The following is a 19,773-nucleotide window of genomic DNA, read 5'->3' as shown; positions in this document are numbered from 1 at the left end:
CCCCCTTGAACTTTTCAACCTTTTGCCACATTTGAGGCTTCAAACATAAAGATATAAAATAAATTTTTTTTGTCAAGAATCAACAACAAGTGGACACAATCGTGAAGTGGAACCAAATTTATTGGATAATTTATACTTTTTTAACAAATAAAAAACTGAAAAGTGGGGTGTGCAATATTATTCGGCCCCCTTGCGTTAATACTTTGTAGCGCCACCTTTTGCTGCAATTACAGCTGCAAGTCGCTTGGGATATGTCTCTATCAGTTTTGCACATCGAGAGACTGGATTTCTTGCCCATTCTTCCTTGCAAAACAGCTCGAGCTCAGTGAGGTTGGATGGAGAGCGTTTGTGAACAGCAGTCTTCAGCTCTTTCCACAGATTCTCGATTGGATTCAGGTCTGGACTTTGACTGGGCCATTCTAACACCTGGATACGTTTATTTGTGAACCATTCCATTGTAGATTTGGCTTTATGTTTAGGATCATTGTCCTGTTGGAAGATAAATCTCCGTCCCAGTCTCAGGTCTTTTGCAGACTCCAACAGGTTTTCTTCCAGAATGGTCCTGAATTTGACCTGACTTTTTATGGATTTCTTTGAGAAATGGCTTTCTTCTTGCCACTCTTCCATATAGGCCAGATTTGTGCAGTGTATGACTGAGTGGGAAAGGCCCACAGTGGCGCCTGAATAGGGACGCATGGAAGGACAATCTCCGCTGTCGCTGGCCCTTCAGCACCTCGCTGCGATGCAGGAGAGCACCACCTCGCTGCAGCAGCAGTCCCAGCTCCTCGCGGACATGGCGGCGTCACAGCGGGATGATCGTGCTCTCCTGCGGGAGCTGCTGCAACGCCCGGCTGCCCACGGCGCCGACCCGGAGCCCGGTCGAGGACGGTCTCCGCCCGTCGCCCTGCAGCGGATGACCGCGGAAGATTGTGGACCAGGGCAGGTGTGCTGGCGGTGTGGGCAGCCGGCCCCCTCCCCCGGTTCGGAAGGGACGTACCGTATACCGGTATGTATACAAGGGGGTACACATCAAGCTCTGCTGGATTCTGGTTGTGAACAGACCATGATCCATCAGCGCTTGGTTCGACCGGGGGCATTGTTAGAGGCATCGTGGGTGAGGGTGAGGTGTGTGCATGGGGATATTCACGATTATCCGGTGGTGGCCCTGGAAATTTGTTTTAAAGGGAAAAAACATAGAGTAAAGGCTGGAGTTAGTACTCGCCTCACGCACCCTCTAATTTTGGGAACAAACTGGCCGGGGTTTACGAGCTTAGCAGGGGAAACCAGGGAATTCAGTCAGGGAAATGTGAGTTATGTGCTGTCCTTAGTGGTGAGGCGGAGGTGCCGCATCCCGACGCTGCTGGGGGGGGGCACAGATGGCGCCCATGGAAGATTTTCCCCTAGCGCAGTCTCGGGATGAGACCCTCCGCCACGCCTTTGACCAAGTGATGGAAATTGATGGTTGTCCGGTTCACCCTAACACAGCACTCTCTCACCCCTACTTTGTTGTCGTTAAAGACCGTTTATACAGAGTGAGTCGTGACACTCGAACAGGGGAAGAGCTCTCCCAGTTGTTAGTCCCAAAAAGCCACCGAGAAACGATTTTCCAGGCGGCTCACCACAACCCCATGGCGGGTCACCTCGGATATGATAAGACACTGAACCGGATCATGGCCCGATTTTACTGGCCGGGCATTCGGGCGGATGTAAGTCGGTGGTGTGCATACTGCCGCGAATGTCAATTAGTCAACCCTCCGGCCACCCCAAAAGCGCCCTTGCGCCCATTACCATTAATGGAGGTCCCTTTTGATAGGCTTGCCATGGACCTCATCATTAGACCGGAGCGCACGGGGATATCGCTTTGTATTAGTTCTAGTGGACTATGCAACACGATATCCCGAGGCAGTACCCTTGCGCAACATCTCGGCGAAGAGTGTTGCACAGGCACTGTTTCAGGTCATCTCCCGAGTTGGGATCCCGAAAGAGATCCTGACTGACCAGGGCACATCGTTTATGTCACGTACGCTACGCGAGCTATACAAATTACTGGGTGTCCGCTCAATCCGGACTAGTGTGTACCATCCCCAGACTGATGGCCTGGTGGAGCGGTTTAACAAAACGCTAAAGAACATGATTCGTAAGTTCGTACACGAGGATAGTCGTAATTGGGATAAATGGTTGGACCCTCTGTTGTTTGCAGTGCGGGAGGTGCCCCAGGCCTCCACGGGTTTTTCGCCCTTTGAACTCCTGTTCGGCAGGAAACCTCGGGGTGTCTTGGACCTGGTTAAGGAAAACTGGGAGGCGGGTCCAAGCACCAGTAAAAATGAGGTACAGCACGTACTGGACCTGCGAGCAAAACTCCATTCACTGGGTCAGTTATCACGGCAGAATTTGCTCCAGGCCCAGGAACGTCAACAGCGGCTGTACAACAGAGGGGCTAAACTTAGACAGTTTTCACCGGGAGATAAAGTGCTTCTATTGCTACCATCGTCTAGCTCCAAATTACTCGCCAAGTGGCAAGGGCCCTTTGTGGTCACACGGCGAGTGGGGGATGTTGACTATGAGGTTGTGCGTTCTGACAGGGGTGGAGCAACACAGATTTACCACCTTAACCTCCTCAAAGCCTGGAGGGAGGTGGCGTCTGTTTCTCTGGCCACCACGGTGATTGAGAGAGATGAGCTGGGACCGGAGGTGACTAAATTAAACAGGTCGGCGCCGGTCCCCGTTGACGATCATCTCTCGCCGGGCCAGAGAGCAGACGTGGCCTCGTTGCAGCGGCAGTTTGCCGACGTGTTCTCTCCCCTGCCGGGACGCACAAACCTCATACACCACCACATAGAAACTTCCCCGGGTGTGACAGTGCGTTCACGACCCTATCGCCTGCCGGAACATAAGAGGAAAACTGTTCAGGCAGAACTTCAGGCTATGTTAGAGATGGGAGTAATAGAAGAGTCCAACAGTGACTGGTGTTGCCCCATTGTTCTTGTTCGCAAGTCTGATGGGTCAATACGGTTCTGTGTGGACTACCGTAGAGTCAACGAGGTGTCCAAATTCGATGCCTATCCAATGCCCCGGGTCGACGAACTCCTGGATCGGCTGGGCACGGCTCGCTTTTTTACGACACTGGATTTGACCAAGGGCTACTGGCAGATTCCCTTGTCGCTAGAGTCCAGGGGGAAAACGGCCTTCTCCACTCCGTATGGTTTGTACCAATTTGTAACGCTTCCATTTGGGTTGTTCGGGGCCCCAGCCACGTTCCAGCGCCTCATGGACCGGGTGCTGCGGCCTCACTCTGCATATGCTGCGGCCTACTTGGATGATGTCATCATTCATAGTGAGACCTGGGAGCAGCATATGCAGCAGGTGGGAGCAGTGCTGGAGTCCCTGAGGAGGGCGGGGCTCACGGCCAATCCAGGGAAGTGTGCAGTTGGACGGAGGGAGGTACGGTATTTGGGGTACCACTTGGGGGGAGGGCAGGTGCGGCCACAGATACAAAAGACCGCAGCGGTTGCAGCCTGCCCAAGACCCAAGACCAAAAAAGAGGTTAGGAGGTTTCTGGGGCTGGCCGGTTACTATAGGAGGTTCATCCCGGCCTTCTCGGAGCTGACCAGCCCCCTAACCGACCTGACCCGAAAAGGTGCCTCAGATCCGGTCCAGTGGACGGAGCCGTGTCAGCTGGCGTTTGAGAGGGTTAAGCAAGCCCTCTGTGGGGAGCCACTTTTATACACACCTAACTTTTCTCTCCCTTTCATCCTGCAGACCGACGCCTCGAACAGCGGGCTGGGGGCCGTTTTGTCCCAGGAGGTGGAGGGGGTCGACCGCCCCGTACTGTACATTAGCCGGAAGCTAGCTCAGCGGGAGGTGAGCTACAGTACGGTGGAGAAAGAGTGCCTCGCCATACGGTGGGCGGTCGGTGCCCTCCGCTACTATCTCCTGGGGCGCCCATTCACCCTCTGGTCGGACCATGCCCCGCTCCAATGGCTCCACCGCATGAAAGATGCCAACGCGCGGATCACTCGCTGGTATCTGGCTTTACAGCCTTTCCGGTTCAAGGTGATTCATAGGCCGGGGAACCGCATGGCCGTGGCCGACTTTCTCTCCCGCTCTGTGGAGGGGGGGGGGAGTAGGCTTGCGGCCGGCGGGGTCCCGGCCTAAGTCGGGCGGTGGGGGTATGTGGCAGTGGGGCTTGGTTAGAGCGACGGCTGCTGGAGGAAAGGAAGGAGTGGCTCAGCCGGTGATCAGACAGCTGGACAGAATCAGGTAATTAGTCAGCTATATAAGCATGTTTGTAACCTGGTTCTGGTCTCTTGCAGTAGGCTGGGTCCTGACGCGGACACACAGAGAGAGAGAGAGACGGAGAGACACAGAGACACAGAGAGTCAGAGCAGCGCAGCGCAGCAGAGCGCTGACATCGCAGCCACAGCTGACTTCTTATGTTTTGTTTGGTTGATTGTTTCAGTTGACAATAAACCGGTATATTTGCTCCCTCAACGCCGCCTCCTCGTCCTTCCCGAACCCCAGTGAGTGGGAAAAGCCCACAATATAATAACGCTGTCACATATGCCTCCGTGACAACTCTGTCTCTGACGGCTAAGAACAGTGTACCTTGGCTCAAGCTCCTGGATGAAGTCTTTGAGACCCGAACCCTGTGAGATGTTGATTGGTTTCATGTCTTTGTAGATAAAGCGGACCAATTTATCCCTAATAGCATTCTGACTTGCAGCTGTAAACCCTGTGAAACCCGAAAAATTTGTTCCAATGGCCCGAACACACACATGCTTATAGAGTGAATGAAACTGAGCAGAGGGAGGTAGTAGCTGTCCACCATCCTGCACTTCACGTGGCCTACTACAGTTTTTGAGCTTGCAAGTGCAATAATATCAGAACTAAAAATGACAAAATTACATCATCCAAGTAGGCCGCAGCATATGCAGAGTGAGGCCGCAGCACCCGGTCCATGAGGCGCTGGAACGTGGCTGGGGCCCCGAACAACCCAAATGGAAGCGTGACAAATTGGTACAAACCATACGGAGTGGAGAAGGCCGTTTTTTCCCTGGACTCTAGCGACAAGGGAATCTGCCAGTAGCCCTTGGTCAAATCCAGTGTCGTAAAAAAGCGAGCCGGGCCCAGCCGATCCAGGAGTTCGTCGACCCGGGGCATTGGATAGGCATCGAATTTGGACACCTCGTTGACTCTACGGTAGTCCACACAGAACCGTATTGACCCATCAGACTTGCGAACAAGAACAATGGGGCAACACCAGTCACTGTTGGACTCTTCTATTACTCCCATCTCTAACATAGCCTGAAGTTCTGCCTGAACAGTTTTCCTCTTATGTTCCGGCAGGCGATAGGGTCGTGAACGCACTGTCACACCCGGGGAAGTTTCTATGTGGTGGTGTATGAGGTTTGTGCGTCCCGGCAGGGGAGAGAACACGTCGGCAAACTGCCGCTGCAACAAGGCCACGTCTGCTCTCTGGCCCGGCGAGAGATGGTCGTCAACGGGGACCGGCGCCGACCTGTTTAATTTAGTCACCTCCGGTCCCAGCTCATCTCTCTCAATCACCGTGGTGGCCAGAGAAACAGACGCCACCTCCCTCCAGGCTTTGAGGAGGTTAAGGTGGTAAATCTGTGTTGCTCCACCCCTGTCAGAACGCACAACCTCATAGTCAACATCCCCCACTCGCCGTGTGACCACAAAGGGCCCTTGCCATTGGCGAGTAATTTGGAGCTAGACGATGGTAGCAATAGAAGCACTTTATCTCCCGGTGAAAACTGTCTAAGTTTAGCCCCTCTGTTGTACAGCCGCTGTTGACGTTCCTGGGCCTGGAGCAAATTCTGGACTAACAACTAGGAGAGCTCTTCCCCTGTTCGAGCGTCACGACTCACTCTGTATAAACGGTCTTTAACGACAACAAAGTAGGGGTGAGAGAGTGCTGTGTTAGGGTGAACCGGACAACCATCAATTTCCATCACTTGGTCAAAGGCGTGGCGGAGGGTCTCATCCCGAGACTGTGCTAGGGGAAAATCTTCCATGGGTGCCATCTGTGCCCCCCCCCCCAGCAGCGTCGGGATGCGGCACCTCCGCCTCACCACTAAGGACAGCACATAACTCACATTTCCCTTACTTACGTGACCGCACCGTCATGGTTTCCCCTGCTAAGCTCGTAAACCCCGGCCAATTTGTTCCCAAAATTAGAGGGTGCGTGAGGCGAGTACTAACTCCAGCCTTTACTCTATGTTTTTTCCCTTTAAAATAAATTTCCAGAGCCACCACCGGATAATCGTGAATATCCCCATGCACACACCTCACCCTCACCCACGATGCCTCTAACAATGCCCCCGGTCGAACCAAGCGCTGATGGATCATGGTCTGTTCACAACCAGTATCCAGCAGAGCTTGATGTGTACCCCCTTGTATACATACCGGTATACGGTACGTTCCTTCCGAACTGGGGGAAGGGGGCCGGCGGCCCGGCAACCCGAACCACTTGCCCCACTTCCATGAGCGGGCACTCCGCTCTGATGTGGCCGGGCTGCCCACACCGCCAGCACACCTGCCCTGGTCCACAATCTTCCGCGGTCATCCGCTGCAGGGCGACGGGCGGAGACCGTCCTCGACCGGGCTCCGGGTCGGCGCCGTGGGCAGCCGGGCGTTGCAGCAGCTCCCGCAGGAGAGCACGATCGTCCCGCTGTGACGCCGCAATGTCCGCGAGGAGCTGGGACTGCTGCTGCTGCAGCGTGGTGGTGCTCTCCTGCATCGCAGCGAGGTGCTGAAGGGCCAGCGACAGCGGAGATTGTCCTTCCATGAGTCCCTGTTCAGGAGCCACTGTGAGCTTTTCCCACTCACTGGGGTTCGGGAAGGATGAGGAGGCGGCGTTGAGGGAGCAAATAGACCGGTTTATTGTCAAATGAAAACAATCAACCAAACAAACAAAAGAAGTCCGCTGTGGCTGCGATGTCCGCGCTCTGCTGCGCTGCGCTGCTCTGACTCTCTGTGTCTCTCCGTTTCTCTCTCTCTGTGTGTCTGCGTGAGGACCCAGCCTACTGCAAGAGACCAGAACCAGGTTACAAACATGCTTATATAGCTGACTAATTACCTGATTCTGTCCAGCTGTCTGATCACCGGCTGAGCCACTCCTTCCTTCCCTCCAGCAGCCGTCGCTCTAACCAAGCCCCACTGCCACACGTACATGCATCAAATTTGGTTTGCTAAATCTTGCGGCCAAGAGTATGTATCCAAAATTTGGGGCCCTATGCTCTGGGGCCCGAACTGCAGCCCTTTAAAATTTGGCAAAATTCCTGCAAATTTGGGGTGAATTTGCTGTGAAGCACACAAGTGTTCAACATTTAAATGCCAAATCTGTTCCCCAAGACCACGCAAACACAATTTGAGCACTTTAGTATCTCAGTCCCACAGGTCCCAATTCAGCCCTCCTCAGAGTCGACATGGGTCCCATCCCTCCAACATGCTCCTAAGGCCTCAAAAAGCAGGCTTTTCAAAAAAAATAAATTAGAAACATTTAATTTGCCAAAGCAATTTTAACTTGCACCAGGTAACACATGAGAGATTGTGAATAGGATGGAGTTGGTCTTGTGCATGTAAAACTTTAGTTTAGTTTTAAATTTACATTCAGGAATACTATTGTACAAAAAGAAAACTTAAGCACTTTACTGAACCGAGATAATTTTACCCAGTTCCATCCCATTCCCACTCTGCTACTTATATCCCTATAGAGTCCACCAACATGGGCTTACCATGTGGGGCCCATGTTACTGAAACAGCATGGGTCCCAGTTATTTTTTCCAAGTTCCAGCCCATTCTGACTTTGCCCAATTATATCCCTTATGGGGCCCATAGAGTAGGCCCACATGGGCTTTCCATGTGGGGTCAATGTTACTGAACCCATATGGGACCCACACAACTTTTCTCTTTCCAGTCCATTCCCACTTAACCCACTCATATCCCTTATGAGACCCATATAGTCAGCCCACATGGGCTTTCCATGTGGGTCTCATGTTAGGTAACCCATATGGGGCCCACACAATTTGCCTGGTTCAAGCCCATGCCCACTTGGTACCCCTGTGGCCTATTTGTAACCTTTTTAATACTTTTTAAGGACCTTAATTTTCCGACATTTGATTTATCAACTTTAATACTTATTAAGACCCCACGGACACCCTGTCTAATGCACAAGCAAGAACGTCAAACGTGTGCGAGCCTCTGACACGTTTACAAGCCTCTCCAGTGATGTTTGGTCTATCCAGTGACATGTGACACCTAAATAACTACGTTGTCTGGCAGACCAGAAGTCTGTTGTAGTAGCTACATGGTTCACAGCACTCAACTTTTTAATGATTATGTTCTTCATGTTATTTGCATCTTCCTGTATTCTGGAACATAACATTTTCCTTGTCATTACTGTACACTGAAGTTGCAAAGTTTCTATCATACTCCTGAAGGATGGTTTCTCAACCAGAGAAAATGGTTGGCCAGCTTCACATATAAAATCAACCAATAACTTGCCTAACTCTGCTTGTGTTACCCACCGTGGGCTAGTGAAGGAATTTGTGATAGTGGCCTTCTTCACAGGTTCATGAAAATTGGAGGATTTTCACTTTTTATTCCACTCGATTAGGTTTGTGTACTTTGTCAGTTTGTTAGGGTGAACCCTCTGTGGACAAAAAAAGATACCCACGAGGCAATGAACGATTTATCCATTAAAATAGAGACAGTATGACAACAAATTCAAACAGAAACTTTATATATGGAAATGCTGTGGGGCATGTAACAGTGCTGACATTAGCTATCCACCGCCAAAAATTAAAACTTGTGCGTGCATGTGTGTATGTGAGAAAGTGAAGGAATAACTTACCGCGACATGCTTTCTCAGGTTTGACGTCGAGTTCTTCTAGGCTGAAATGTCCACTTGTTTAGGCACGCAGAGAAGGCAGTACAGGGTGTAGCTGTTTTCTTTGTATGTTTTAAAGTCAAACATACTTTGAATGTGAGGCCAGGGGTGTCGTTGTTGTTCTTCAGAATGAGCGGTTTCTTCCATTTTGGCAAGTCTATAGTCTGTAAAATCTGCGTGCACGGACACAACATTGGCACGTACTCCGTCGGAGTCACATGACTGTCATGTGACTCAACTGCCTGCATTTGATTGGCAAGATTTTGTCAACGTTATGTTGCTATTGGTTAAAATAGTCACGTTATACAAAGCTGGCTGAAGACATCCGTTGGGAAGAGAACTAGATCGCGCATGTAATAAAAAAAAAGATATATATATATATATATATATATATATATACTGTATATATAAGTAACAACCGTAACTTGATTTACCAAATGGCACGGCGTAAAAGTACTGTTCTTTCTTCAAATATATACTCAAGTTAAAGTAAAAGTATGTTGCAATAAAATTGCAAGTGTTTGTAACGCAGTAAATGTAGCGCGTTACTACCCACCTCTGATAGCTGGCAATAAGAAAAGGCAAATCAATTAATTCCAGCAATTTCTCTGTCATCTCCAAACTTCTATGTCCAAACTGCTCTCAAGCATTTACTGCTTCCTCTTCCTGCAACAAATTGCTGAGATAATCTAGAGCGAGAGTGGAGTGAATGTAACAATAATGTTGTCAGACTCTGACAAAAACAATGCAAGACATACCATAGAATGTCACAGTTGCCCCATAGTATTACATTGTAGATATGTAAGTGCTATTCATTTACTTGGTTTCTTGGTGGATGACGTCATCTAAGAAGTAACTACTGTATGCCTGTTCTCCTCAAGGTGTCCAATTATTCTCATGTACTGCCACTCTCTTTTGGCCATCTGTATGTTGTACATAAACTATGGAGAAAGTTTGCAGCTTCACAACTGTGTCCTGAGTAGAGAATTCTCCTTTCTTCTTCCGTAGCATCTCCGTAGCATAGCAGAAGTGAGATCGCATCTGTCTTCGTTAAGAAGTACAGCCAAATATTTGCGCTGCAGCAACCAAGATTCAGCTCTTCTGCACTGCGTTTGACGCAGCTTCTAGAAGCAGCAATCATGATAATGACAACTAGCCTAAGCAGGAGTGGCTGCATATAAAGTAGCCATGTGTTTCCTCTTTGAAGTGCAGCTGACTGGCCAAAAAACAACAAAAGCACTCAAATAGCCAACAAAATTCAGTATGCTAATTTACTTTGGTATCACCACACCCCCAACTTAAAATCAGTTTACAGCGATAAAACAACCCAAGTTCAAATACTTAAATAATGTTTTTAAGACCCCCAATATTGTGATTTGAAGCATGGAGTGGCTCCTTCGTGATTTTCTTTTTTGTGTATCCGGGCCAACTCTTGTGGCTGGTCACGATAGTTGGCCCAGCACAAGTCGGATACACAAAAAAAGTTATTGAGTAGGTTAAAAATCCTGTAATTCCTGTAATGTAATGGCATTTACCTGGAATGCTGAGTCCGGTGGATGCAATCTCGTGAAGGACCGATATTTTGGAGCTTCCTGTGCAGACAGCATATATCTGGGCTAAGACTCAATGTAAGAATGGAGTCATAGTAGAGCGACATCTAGGAATAGATTTTATCACAATGAGCAAGTGTTTGACGTATCTCTCTTAACAGCTACATATGAATGCAGATATAGGAAAAACCTGATCTGGTTCGATCAATATATTTCATCTCTTGGGCCACATTGTGGAGGAGTGGCTAGTATGTTTGTCTCACAGGAAGAAGGTCATCAGGTTGAATCCCTGTCTGCCTGAGGGCCTTTAAATAGACACTCTAAATTGATTGTACATTTGAATGTGTTTTACAATTTTTTTCACCCTTTTTTAGCTGGGCTTGGCTCCAGCTCCCCCGTGACCCTCATGTGCAGGATAAAGCCATATATAATGAACAAGAGTATTTTGCATTATTTTACTCTCCACATGAACCAAACAAGCTCAAACATGATTTTTCAAACTCCATGTGCAGAATCCGTTTATAGAGATTAAGTGGAAAAGGCGTTTCAGTTGCATTATTGTAATTATGTGGTTAAGCATTTTTCAAGCCATATAACAAGGTCTAAAAGATATACTTTATCCCCAACTTGGGCTCCACTACTTATTTTGACAGTCTTTTTATAAATATGTGTACAGTGAATCACTCAACAAATGTGCGCTATTAAATCAGTTGACTAGATCTTAAAAGTTACAATCAACTGACGTGATGAATCTGAGATGGCAGAAGCTTAATGACTGTAGGTCTGAGGGTTGAAAAAACACGACATTTCTTTGGCAGAAAAATGGTTTGTTAATCTATAGTATTTGCATCCATGCCAAAACACCACCCTCTCTCACTATATCAATGTCTCTGTATATTCATGAAGGTGAAAGGCAGCCTTGGACAGCAGCCATTCACTGATCTATTTTGACTGTCAATAATGTTTTGTTGAATTTAAAGCCTTCTGCATGTCAGTGGTTTTTGAAAGACTGCACTTCTCAGTTTGTTACCACTGTCTTTGTTGAAATAAACAGGTATCATCAAATGAGGCACTTTCTGTAACATCAGTAGTTCTAAGGTCATGTTTTCTGTTCTTATCATTATTCAATGCCATTTCTTGTTGTATTTGTACTTGTGCTTCTCTCTCATTCCTGATAATGAATTTACATTTACTGTTCCCAGGCAGGTCAAAACGATTACAAATATCCTCATACCTTATATAATGTGTCTTCCTCATGTCGTCCTCCCACTCTATAACGTTACATGGATGTGGAACTGACCTGCCATTTCCATTTGTAATCAATAATTAAGGGCAATTACAGGGGAATAACAAATTACATTTAAGGACGTTACATAATTTATGACAAAATGTACATAATTGTATTCCCTTACATTACTGGGAGAACATGTGTAATTAAATTAAAGTTGCTTTTGGAAATTTCCATGATTACAATTTTAGTTACATTTTAAAAATCACAGCAAAAGCTCGGATTTATCAAATCATTTTTTTCATATCAACATCCTCCTTCTAAAGCCAGTACTTGTGATTGGCTCTCTCTGGTCATGTGCCTTTCTGCCCCTGGACTCAATTGACTAGTTAAAGCTACGGTACTCAGCAGCAACAACGTCGGAGGCGCACAGGACGTTCCTGGGTTGGAAAGAAAAAAGAAAAAAAAAACCACTTCACACAGACAGAAGATAAGGGCCCAAAGATTTTAGTACAATGCAAAAAGTGTTTGCCGGCAGTGAATGCGCTGTCAACGTCGAAACAGCCAATGTTGAACCGGAGGACACATCTAAAGCTATGTAGCCTACTAGCCTATAGCTTTAACTGCAAGCACTCACAGAAGTGCCAACCTAATGTGTCTTTTCATGACTAGCAGGTTTAATGATGACGACAATGTCAGCTTTGGTTTCATATCATTTCTGACGCAAGAACAGTGCACAATGAAGTAAGATATAGTCTAACTATTAGACTCAAACATGATATAGTTTTTCCAAATATGACCTCGAAACGCCACCTTGTGGTGCAATCTTTATTAGTTTACCTGAGATTTTGAAAAGGTTAGACCAGGTTAAACTCAAAATATATGGTTAAACTTTTTTTTGGTTAAACACAAAAGAACATTGACTTTATAATTTTGGTCTATTTTATGGAACATCAATGCCATCACTTATCTGGGTTGTCATATGAAGTGCTATTGTCTAAATTGTGCACATTTGTCATCAGGTCAACATGCTGTACACATATAATGCAACAAACACGTTTTTATTTATTTATTTACATTTCATCATGTTTTGTTATCAGTTTATTATGTGTGTAAAGAACAAATATGTGGTTGATTCCAAAATAATGATCTTTGGTAGTAATCAAAATGTAATCAAATGTAATTAGTTATATTACTTTTAAAAAGTCATTGAAATAGTTACACTACTATTACATTTTCAACAGGGTAATTGTAACCAGCTACATTTCCAAAGTAATCTTCCCAACAGTGATTACGGGTGTTTGCACGACATTGTCAAGAAACTCGCTCAGTTCAGAGATATGTGTGGGAAACAAGTGCTGCACATAAACATTTGGAATATCTGATATAAATGTTTAAAATCTGGAGATTGATCTTTTAATATATCTAATTTCTTGTATCATTTCTTTCAAAAATCTCGCAAGACTGTTGAAATCACATAGTCTTGCTTGACCACAAACTGTTAGTTCTGGTGAGGGTAACTGCTAAGTTAGCAGATTTGTTTATCAAGTAATCAGTACAACCAGAAATACTTCAACAAACCCCTTTTCAGATGCTTTGGTGCCGTGACTGTCCACTCAGGACATTTAGAGTATGTGTGTGTGTGTGTGTGTGTGTAGGTCTGCGTGCGTGCATGTGCGTGTGTGTATAAACTTTAATATTTAATGATGCACCAGGTTGTAGAGATCCCTATTTCATACAATTTGCAGCATTAGTTCTGTGAACATCTCTTTCATAATCAAGCAGATTGGTTGAATTTGGTGCATTTCTATTCACCTGTAGATTAATGTGGCCTCATGAATCCCAGCAGGTGCTGGTCAATCAAGTCAGTTCACATTTTCCTTTTGTTCATCAGTGAAAATGGATATGACTTTTATTGAAATGAACAAATTAATCAAAGTCAAGACTAACTGGTTTTTATAGGGATTTGAGTTTTGTGCTGAATGAAAAAGCCTTTCATGAATCAAGTACAACTGTCAAAAGGAAGCCAGGCTCTGCCAGATAGACATTTTATAATTCAAAATTAAAGTCCTTGAAAACGTAAGTTATTATCTTTAACATTTAGAATTCACAAGTGAATGAGCAAAACTGTACATTTTAAAAGAATAACTCTTAAGGTAAAGTGTTGCTGAAGAATCTAAGCATGAAAGCCTCAGGTGTGCTGGTTCATCAGGACTGTGTGGGTGTGATTTGATTGTACTCTCTCATCAAAAACAATTCTAATTTCTATTAATCTTTGACTCAAATGAAAAAAATAATTCCTGATTTGTGTGTTTAAAGTACGTTTATGGCATAAGCTTCTATTGCAGACTGGTGACCTGTCCAGGGTGTATCCCACATCCCCCCCCCGCCAACTGAGTGACATGGCTGTATCTCAGTGGTAGGCATGATAAGAGCTGTTGGAATTCTCTAAATGCATAGTAAATGCATAGAAAAGGAACTTCATTGCTGCATTCCAAATCTTTTCAAACCTTTAACACAAGATACACACAAACCATCCTAACAAAAGAATAGGTTGTCAAGATGCCACACAGTTTTCTGTGGCACAAAAATGGAAGGCAAACTGTCACACTTTCAAGAAAGAAGTGAGAAAAGTGACATGTACTATTACTGCTATTACCTGCATGAAACTACACAGCAAGGGCAAAAATGCCCTTTTTGTGGTCCACTCTCTCATCAGTAAAGTTTCAGCAGAGTAGTAAGTGCAGCCGAATTCTCTTAAAGCCCCAGTGCGGTTTATTTCTGACCTAGTTTTCCTGCCATTACCCACATTCTCTCTGTCTTTCACACACACATAAAGCGAGAGAGTGAGGAGTCTCTTCTGGTGTTGTTTCTATGATACTATGGCAAGTTATATTTTGTCTATCTGTCTTTAACATAGCGTTACTTGATTGGAGCTGCATGGTGAAGGAAACAGCAGCAGCTGTGATTGAACCTGCAGGCCTCTCTCTCTCTCTGTATTCTCATCATGCAGGTTGCAGGATCAAGATCCAGTTTCCGAGGCTACGCTCATCGTCACCATTATTATTATTTTGTAATTAAAAAGTCGATATCAGTAACTGTATAAACTTGTAACCTGATACAGTTGTTATGTATCTGCTGCTGGTCTCCCTCTCTCTCTTCTGTCTCTCCCTCATCTCCCTCTTGTCCTTTCTCTCCCCCCATTTTCTGTCCCCCACCTCTCCACTGTCCCCCATTTTCCCTTTCCCCCCAACCGGTCGAGGCAGATGACCGCACATCTCTGAGCCTGGTTCTGTCAGAGATTTCTTCCTGTTAAGAGGGAGTTTTTTCTCTCCACTGATGCCTAGTGCTTGCTCATTGTGTGAACTGTTGGTGTTCTCTGCTCTCTTTGATGTTGTCTATGTACAGTGCCTTGAGATAATGTATGTTATGATTTGGCGCTATACAAATAAAATTGAATTGAATTGAATTGAATTGAATGTAGTTACGCAGCTGTTTCAAGGAGGGCTGGATGCTGTTGGTGGATCAAGTAGTAGACGACAGTAATAGTTGATAGGATGGACTTTCTGACCGCAGCCATAGTTAACCAGTGTCAGCAGTTTGGTGACCCTGTGCTCACCCCCTGAGCTGAGTCCACAGACGCAGCACACTCATGTCTGACGTTTGACATTAGTCAACATTTGTAGCAACAAGACTCCATGCAGCTTGTGCGGTTGCTGTCTGCCACAATAATGATTTGCCACTCTGTGCGCCGCACGACTGTCGCTGCTTCGTCCCCCTGCAGGAAACACAGGGAATTATTTGGGCTTCCTTTTGCTCATCCAAAGCCTTTAAAGCACCAATGCTTGTGCTGGGCTTCCCCACAGTCCCAGATGACAGCTGGCTTCTTTGTACTTCCAAGCTAAACCACAGGGGATCCGAAAGTAGTGGGAAAGCTCTTGAGATGGACTGAGGGAATCCAGCATTGCCCGTCAACTTCAGATCTATCTGTGAGCTTAATTCTCATTCTGTGAAAAAGAAACAGGCTTCAAGTGGGTAGTGCAATGCATAACAATTGCAACAGCTACATTTCAAGAGCTCAGTCAATGTGGCTCTGACGTTTTTTAGCATCTTATCAGGAAGCAAATGGAATTTGAAAGAGCAAAAGCAAAATTGCCTAATTTATTGCCAAATTATAAAAGTGTATCTTTACATCTATATCTTGTTGAATTGATTTGATTTTATTAAAGGGGCTGATTTAAAACTTATTCAGCCAAATGAATTGAATATGAAGAAGAATAAAAAAATGGCTGCCACAGAAGTTAAATATGTTTACTTTGGGGTGACATCCAGCCTATTCCGTAACTCGAACATGCCCTGATACCAGTGCTAAAATTGACAAAGAGGTGGCCATTTCAATTACTTTGAGTCATGAGAGCTGCTATCAACAGGGGATACACAAGGGCTTTTCTTTGTCAAAGAGATGACAGTGATTTGATATCATGCTCTTATAGTGCAATTCCTTTGTCGGGTTTTGAAGTAAGCTATGGCTACTGCATTGACACCACCGATCTATCATGTTTCTGATCTCCTTCGTGTGCACTTTTCACGGTGATCGTTTGGAGAAAAGAAGGAAATTATTTCAAGAGGAAGACCTACACCGAAGAGGTACATAATTTCCAGTAGTTCGAGTGTTAATGTTAATTTATAACATTTTTTAGAAGTGGTGAGGACAAAACTGTTGATCAGAAATAGTGCCGCTAATGCTTATGTGGAAGCTTGTTTTTGTGTTGCTGAGTGACATAACGTAAGATGTGGTGGTAATGATGCAGTAGCCTATAGATGCGCAGTGGTGTGCGTGTGCGCTATGGTTGTTGCAGATCAACTGTCTCGTGAATATAGTGCATAATAGTGTGTTTTCACTGAAGGCCCTGACTGAAACCCCTAGGTACGCTACTGAATTTACTTTAAATTTAATTGATGTTCAGAAATGCACAGACACACACCAACGCTACCAGGAGGTTGTATTAGAAATAGTTTGTGCAGCTTGTAATATTACATTGACCCAACATGTGGCTTGATACACATTGTTTTGTGGGAGGAGAAGTGAGGAGAAGAGGAGGATTTTCTGACTCCAAGAGTTGCAGGGTCAACGTAATTGGTTTTGTTATTTTAGGTGATTTTAGTTTGGGTTAGAAGTCTTCAATCGTGTATTTTGTTTTACTGTGGGAGTTAGACTTTTTCTTCGGTCCATTATGTGGCAGGCTCAGTTGCTTCTCTATGTTTTGTTGTTTTTGGCTCAGCTCTCTACCTTGCTAGGTTTTTTTTTTTTTGGAGAAGTAATCACTCACAGAATAAACTGCTGCTTTGGGCTTTTTCTTATCATGGTGTCTTTTTTGTATGTTACCGTCTCCAAACGAGCCAGTTGAGATTCAGCTGTTTAAATATGTTTAAAAAATTTTAAAATGAGCATAATTCGAATAGTCTGATTACAAACATTTATTTAAGGTCAAATTAGTAGAAATTAGTGATATCTAAAGGCCCATTTATACTCCATTTTCCCCTGTTTTTGCATCTTTCCCAAACTTTATCTCCACCACTACCCCACATACCTCCAAGCATCTCTTGGCACTTCCTCTAGAGGGCAGTGCCAAGTTGAAGATAGATGGATGTAATACTGTCCCATCTCATAGCAATGCTCTTTTAAACTCTAACCATTTTTAAATGCCCAATTGGACTATTGACTATGTACTGCCCCCATGATTTACAGTGGTATTGTGCCATTTCATAAGCTTCCCTGTGAGGCACACAATGACGGACAAAGTTAACTCAATGCACGGAAGAAATAAACGCAAATTACGGACAATAAGCTCCGTCTGTATAAATCAGGCCTGGACTGGCCATCGGGCGTAGCGGGCCTCAAACAAGTATATTATAAATCATTTTTATCGACCGCGACGATATTTAAGACACAAGACATGTCCCATTGGTTGATTTTCTTGAAGGACATTGGGCTAGTCTCAGCCCTCCCCTCCCTCCTCGGCCCGCCCCTCCCCAGGTTATCAAAATGTTGCCATTTGAGTTTGACCGGGTTGGAGAGAAGTGAATGTCTGATAGAAGTGGATAAAAAGCGAGAAGTGGGGCGCAGCGAAACAGAGAAAAAAGGCTAAAAAGACGACACAGCAAAATGTGGACGCAGCGAAATGCACAATAATTATAGATATGTTTGCCGCCACAAGTTCCACCTCAGCAGCGGGTGCTGGGCCGTCAGCGACATCAAGTGCAGAAGCAGTCCCATCGAGTGCAGAGGAGGAGGAGGAGAGAGAGAGAACCAGCAGGGACAGATTGAGGAGGTGTGTGCGTGCGCATTTGTATGTGTGTGTGTGTAGTAGACTTTGCGTACAGTGTTATTTTAGCTTGCCATGAAGTTACAGTTTGCAGGTGTTACAGGTTACAGTTATTATTATCATGTAATATTAGTGAAACATTTAGGTAACTAGTAGGGCTACAACAGTTAATCGATTAATCGTTTGTTAAGCGATGACTAAATTAATCGCCAACTTTTTTGATAACTGATGAATCGGTTTTAGAGTTGTTGTTATTTTAAATAAATTCATACAAGCTCTGTGATTTTTCAGCTTCTTAAATATGAATATTTTCTGGTTTCTTTGCTCCATTTGACAAAAAAAAAATCATTAACCTGAAAAGACATTTGAGAACATCCTGATTTCTAGGTTTTTTAAACACAGATCCACATTTTGCAGCATTTTAAATTTTATGGACAAAAGAATACTTGATTAATTGAGAAAATAATCAACAGATTAATTCTAAAAATAAACAGTACATTTCATTAAACAGTGATGAGCAAATTGACCAATCACGGTTAGATTTTAAGTGGGCGGGTCAAAAACAAAAGATCCTAGTCCTTTGTGAAGTCCTAACAGTGCAGGTCTAACTGCAGACCACAGACACACTACACGACACGCCCCCCAGAGCGGTGAGGGAGGTTGAGAAAGCGATGTTGTGGCTAGTTTGATAGCATCGCCTTTGTTAAGGCGGCCTTTCACAGAAAAACTTCAAGTAATAAAAATGGAAGTAAAAGAAAAGGTTATGAAAGTGGAAAGGCATTTCAAGGTGAAAACTACAGGCTGCACTTTGACTTCCCCAAGCTCAAGATTGAAGGAATTTGAGGCAAGGATCCCATCAGACCTGTTGCAGACCTGACTGAGAGCATGCCGCAGCTGTATCCCCTCACCAGTCCACTGTGGAACGGTTTTACTCAGCTCTGAAGCGAATCGAGTTGCACGTCAGAAACAGTACTGGACAGGATCGCCTGGGAGCTTTGGTACTGATGTCCATAGAGAAAGGACTTCTTTTGGAGCTCTAGTCAAAGGACAAACTTTACTACGCTGCCATCGCCCACTTCACAAGGAAAGACCGACAAATGGATTTTGCTTTCATGTAAGGTAGGCTTATGTTGTAAGCCACCTCAAGGGCGTCACTTTGTTTATAAAAGTGCCAGGGACAATAACCGTAGCTTAAGTGTTGTTTGACAAGTTCTGGGTACTTCATCTGTTTGACGTTTCATTACAATATGCACTGCATTACAGTGTATTGAGTGGCTCTCACACTCCTATTAGGGAAAATGAAAAATAGCACATACACATATAAACAAACTGAGAATGTGTGGAAGGATCCCCTCGCGGGTCCTCTCCCCGGCCACTGGTGGACTATGCCACGCAGTGGGATCTAGGAGGGGCCAGGCGCACCGCACTTCATTGTATCTTAAAAAATAGTCCTTGTATTACCAGTTTGTGCATTTGAAATTGTATTGTAGTTTGAGGATGCGCATTAATTTATTTCTCAATGTGTGTATGGTTTGTTGTGTGCCGTGATTTCATAGCACTGTCCATGGTGATGAAATGAGTGAAGGTATCAGCAGCGTCACAGAGTGACCTCATTATATATTTCCAGATTTTTTCCAGATTATGTTGCCACATGTTGCCATAATGGTCTCCAGTTTTATGAAGTTAATGTTGAGAATGTATCTTGTTGCGGGGAATGTTATAGATGTTATGGTCTATTTGTTTACATACTTGTCATTG

The 19,773-nt window shown here is 45.0% G+C and overlaps 1 protein-coding gene across 1 annotated transcript; it reads right to left on the bottom strand.

The window, feature by feature from the left end:
* Nucleotides 1–4,848: 4,848 nt before the first annotated feature.
* On the bottom strand, nucleotides 4,849–6,808 carry LOC122778812. Its single transcript, XM_044040909.1, has 3 exons — nucleotides 6,427–6,808; nucleotides 5,889–6,094; nucleotides 4,849–5,730 (listed from the first exon to the last, which is right to left on the bottom strand). Exons 1-3 carry the CDS (start codon nucleotides 6,806–6,808, stop codon nucleotides 4,849–4,851), a joined length of 1,470 nt encoding a protein of 489 aa, XP_043896844.1.
* Between the last annotated feature and the right edge of the window lie 12,965 nt (nucleotides 6,809–19,773).

Source organism: Solea senegalensis, linkage group LG12 (genome assembly GCF_019176455.1).
Source record: "Solea senegalensis isolate Sse05_10M linkage group LG12, IFAPA_SoseM_1, whole genome shotgun sequence".
Taxonomy (NCBI): domain Eukaryota; kingdom Metazoa; phylum Chordata; class Actinopteri; order Pleuronectiformes; family Soleidae; genus Solea; species Solea senegalensis.
Note: the sequence above shows the minus strand (reverse complement) of the source record. Positions and strands in the feature narration are given on the sequence as shown.

What these genes read in the sequence shown, in the direction of transcription:
- LOC122778812 (XM_044040909.1), bottom strand. Translation starts at nt 6,808, where the DNA reads ATGGAAGGACAATCTCCGCTGTCGCTGGCCCTTCAGCACCTCGCTGCG. An exon ending in AAGGAACGTACCGTATACCG is followed by an intron (nt 6,095 to 6,426) that starts GTATGTATACAA and finishes TGCTGTCCTTAG; the next exon opens with TGGTGAGGCGGAGGTGCCGC. An exon ending in TTAAAGACCGTTTATACAGA is followed by an intron (nt 5,731 to 5,888) that starts GTGAGTCGTGAC and finishes ACCATCGTCTAG; the next exon opens with CTCCAAATTACTCGCCAATG.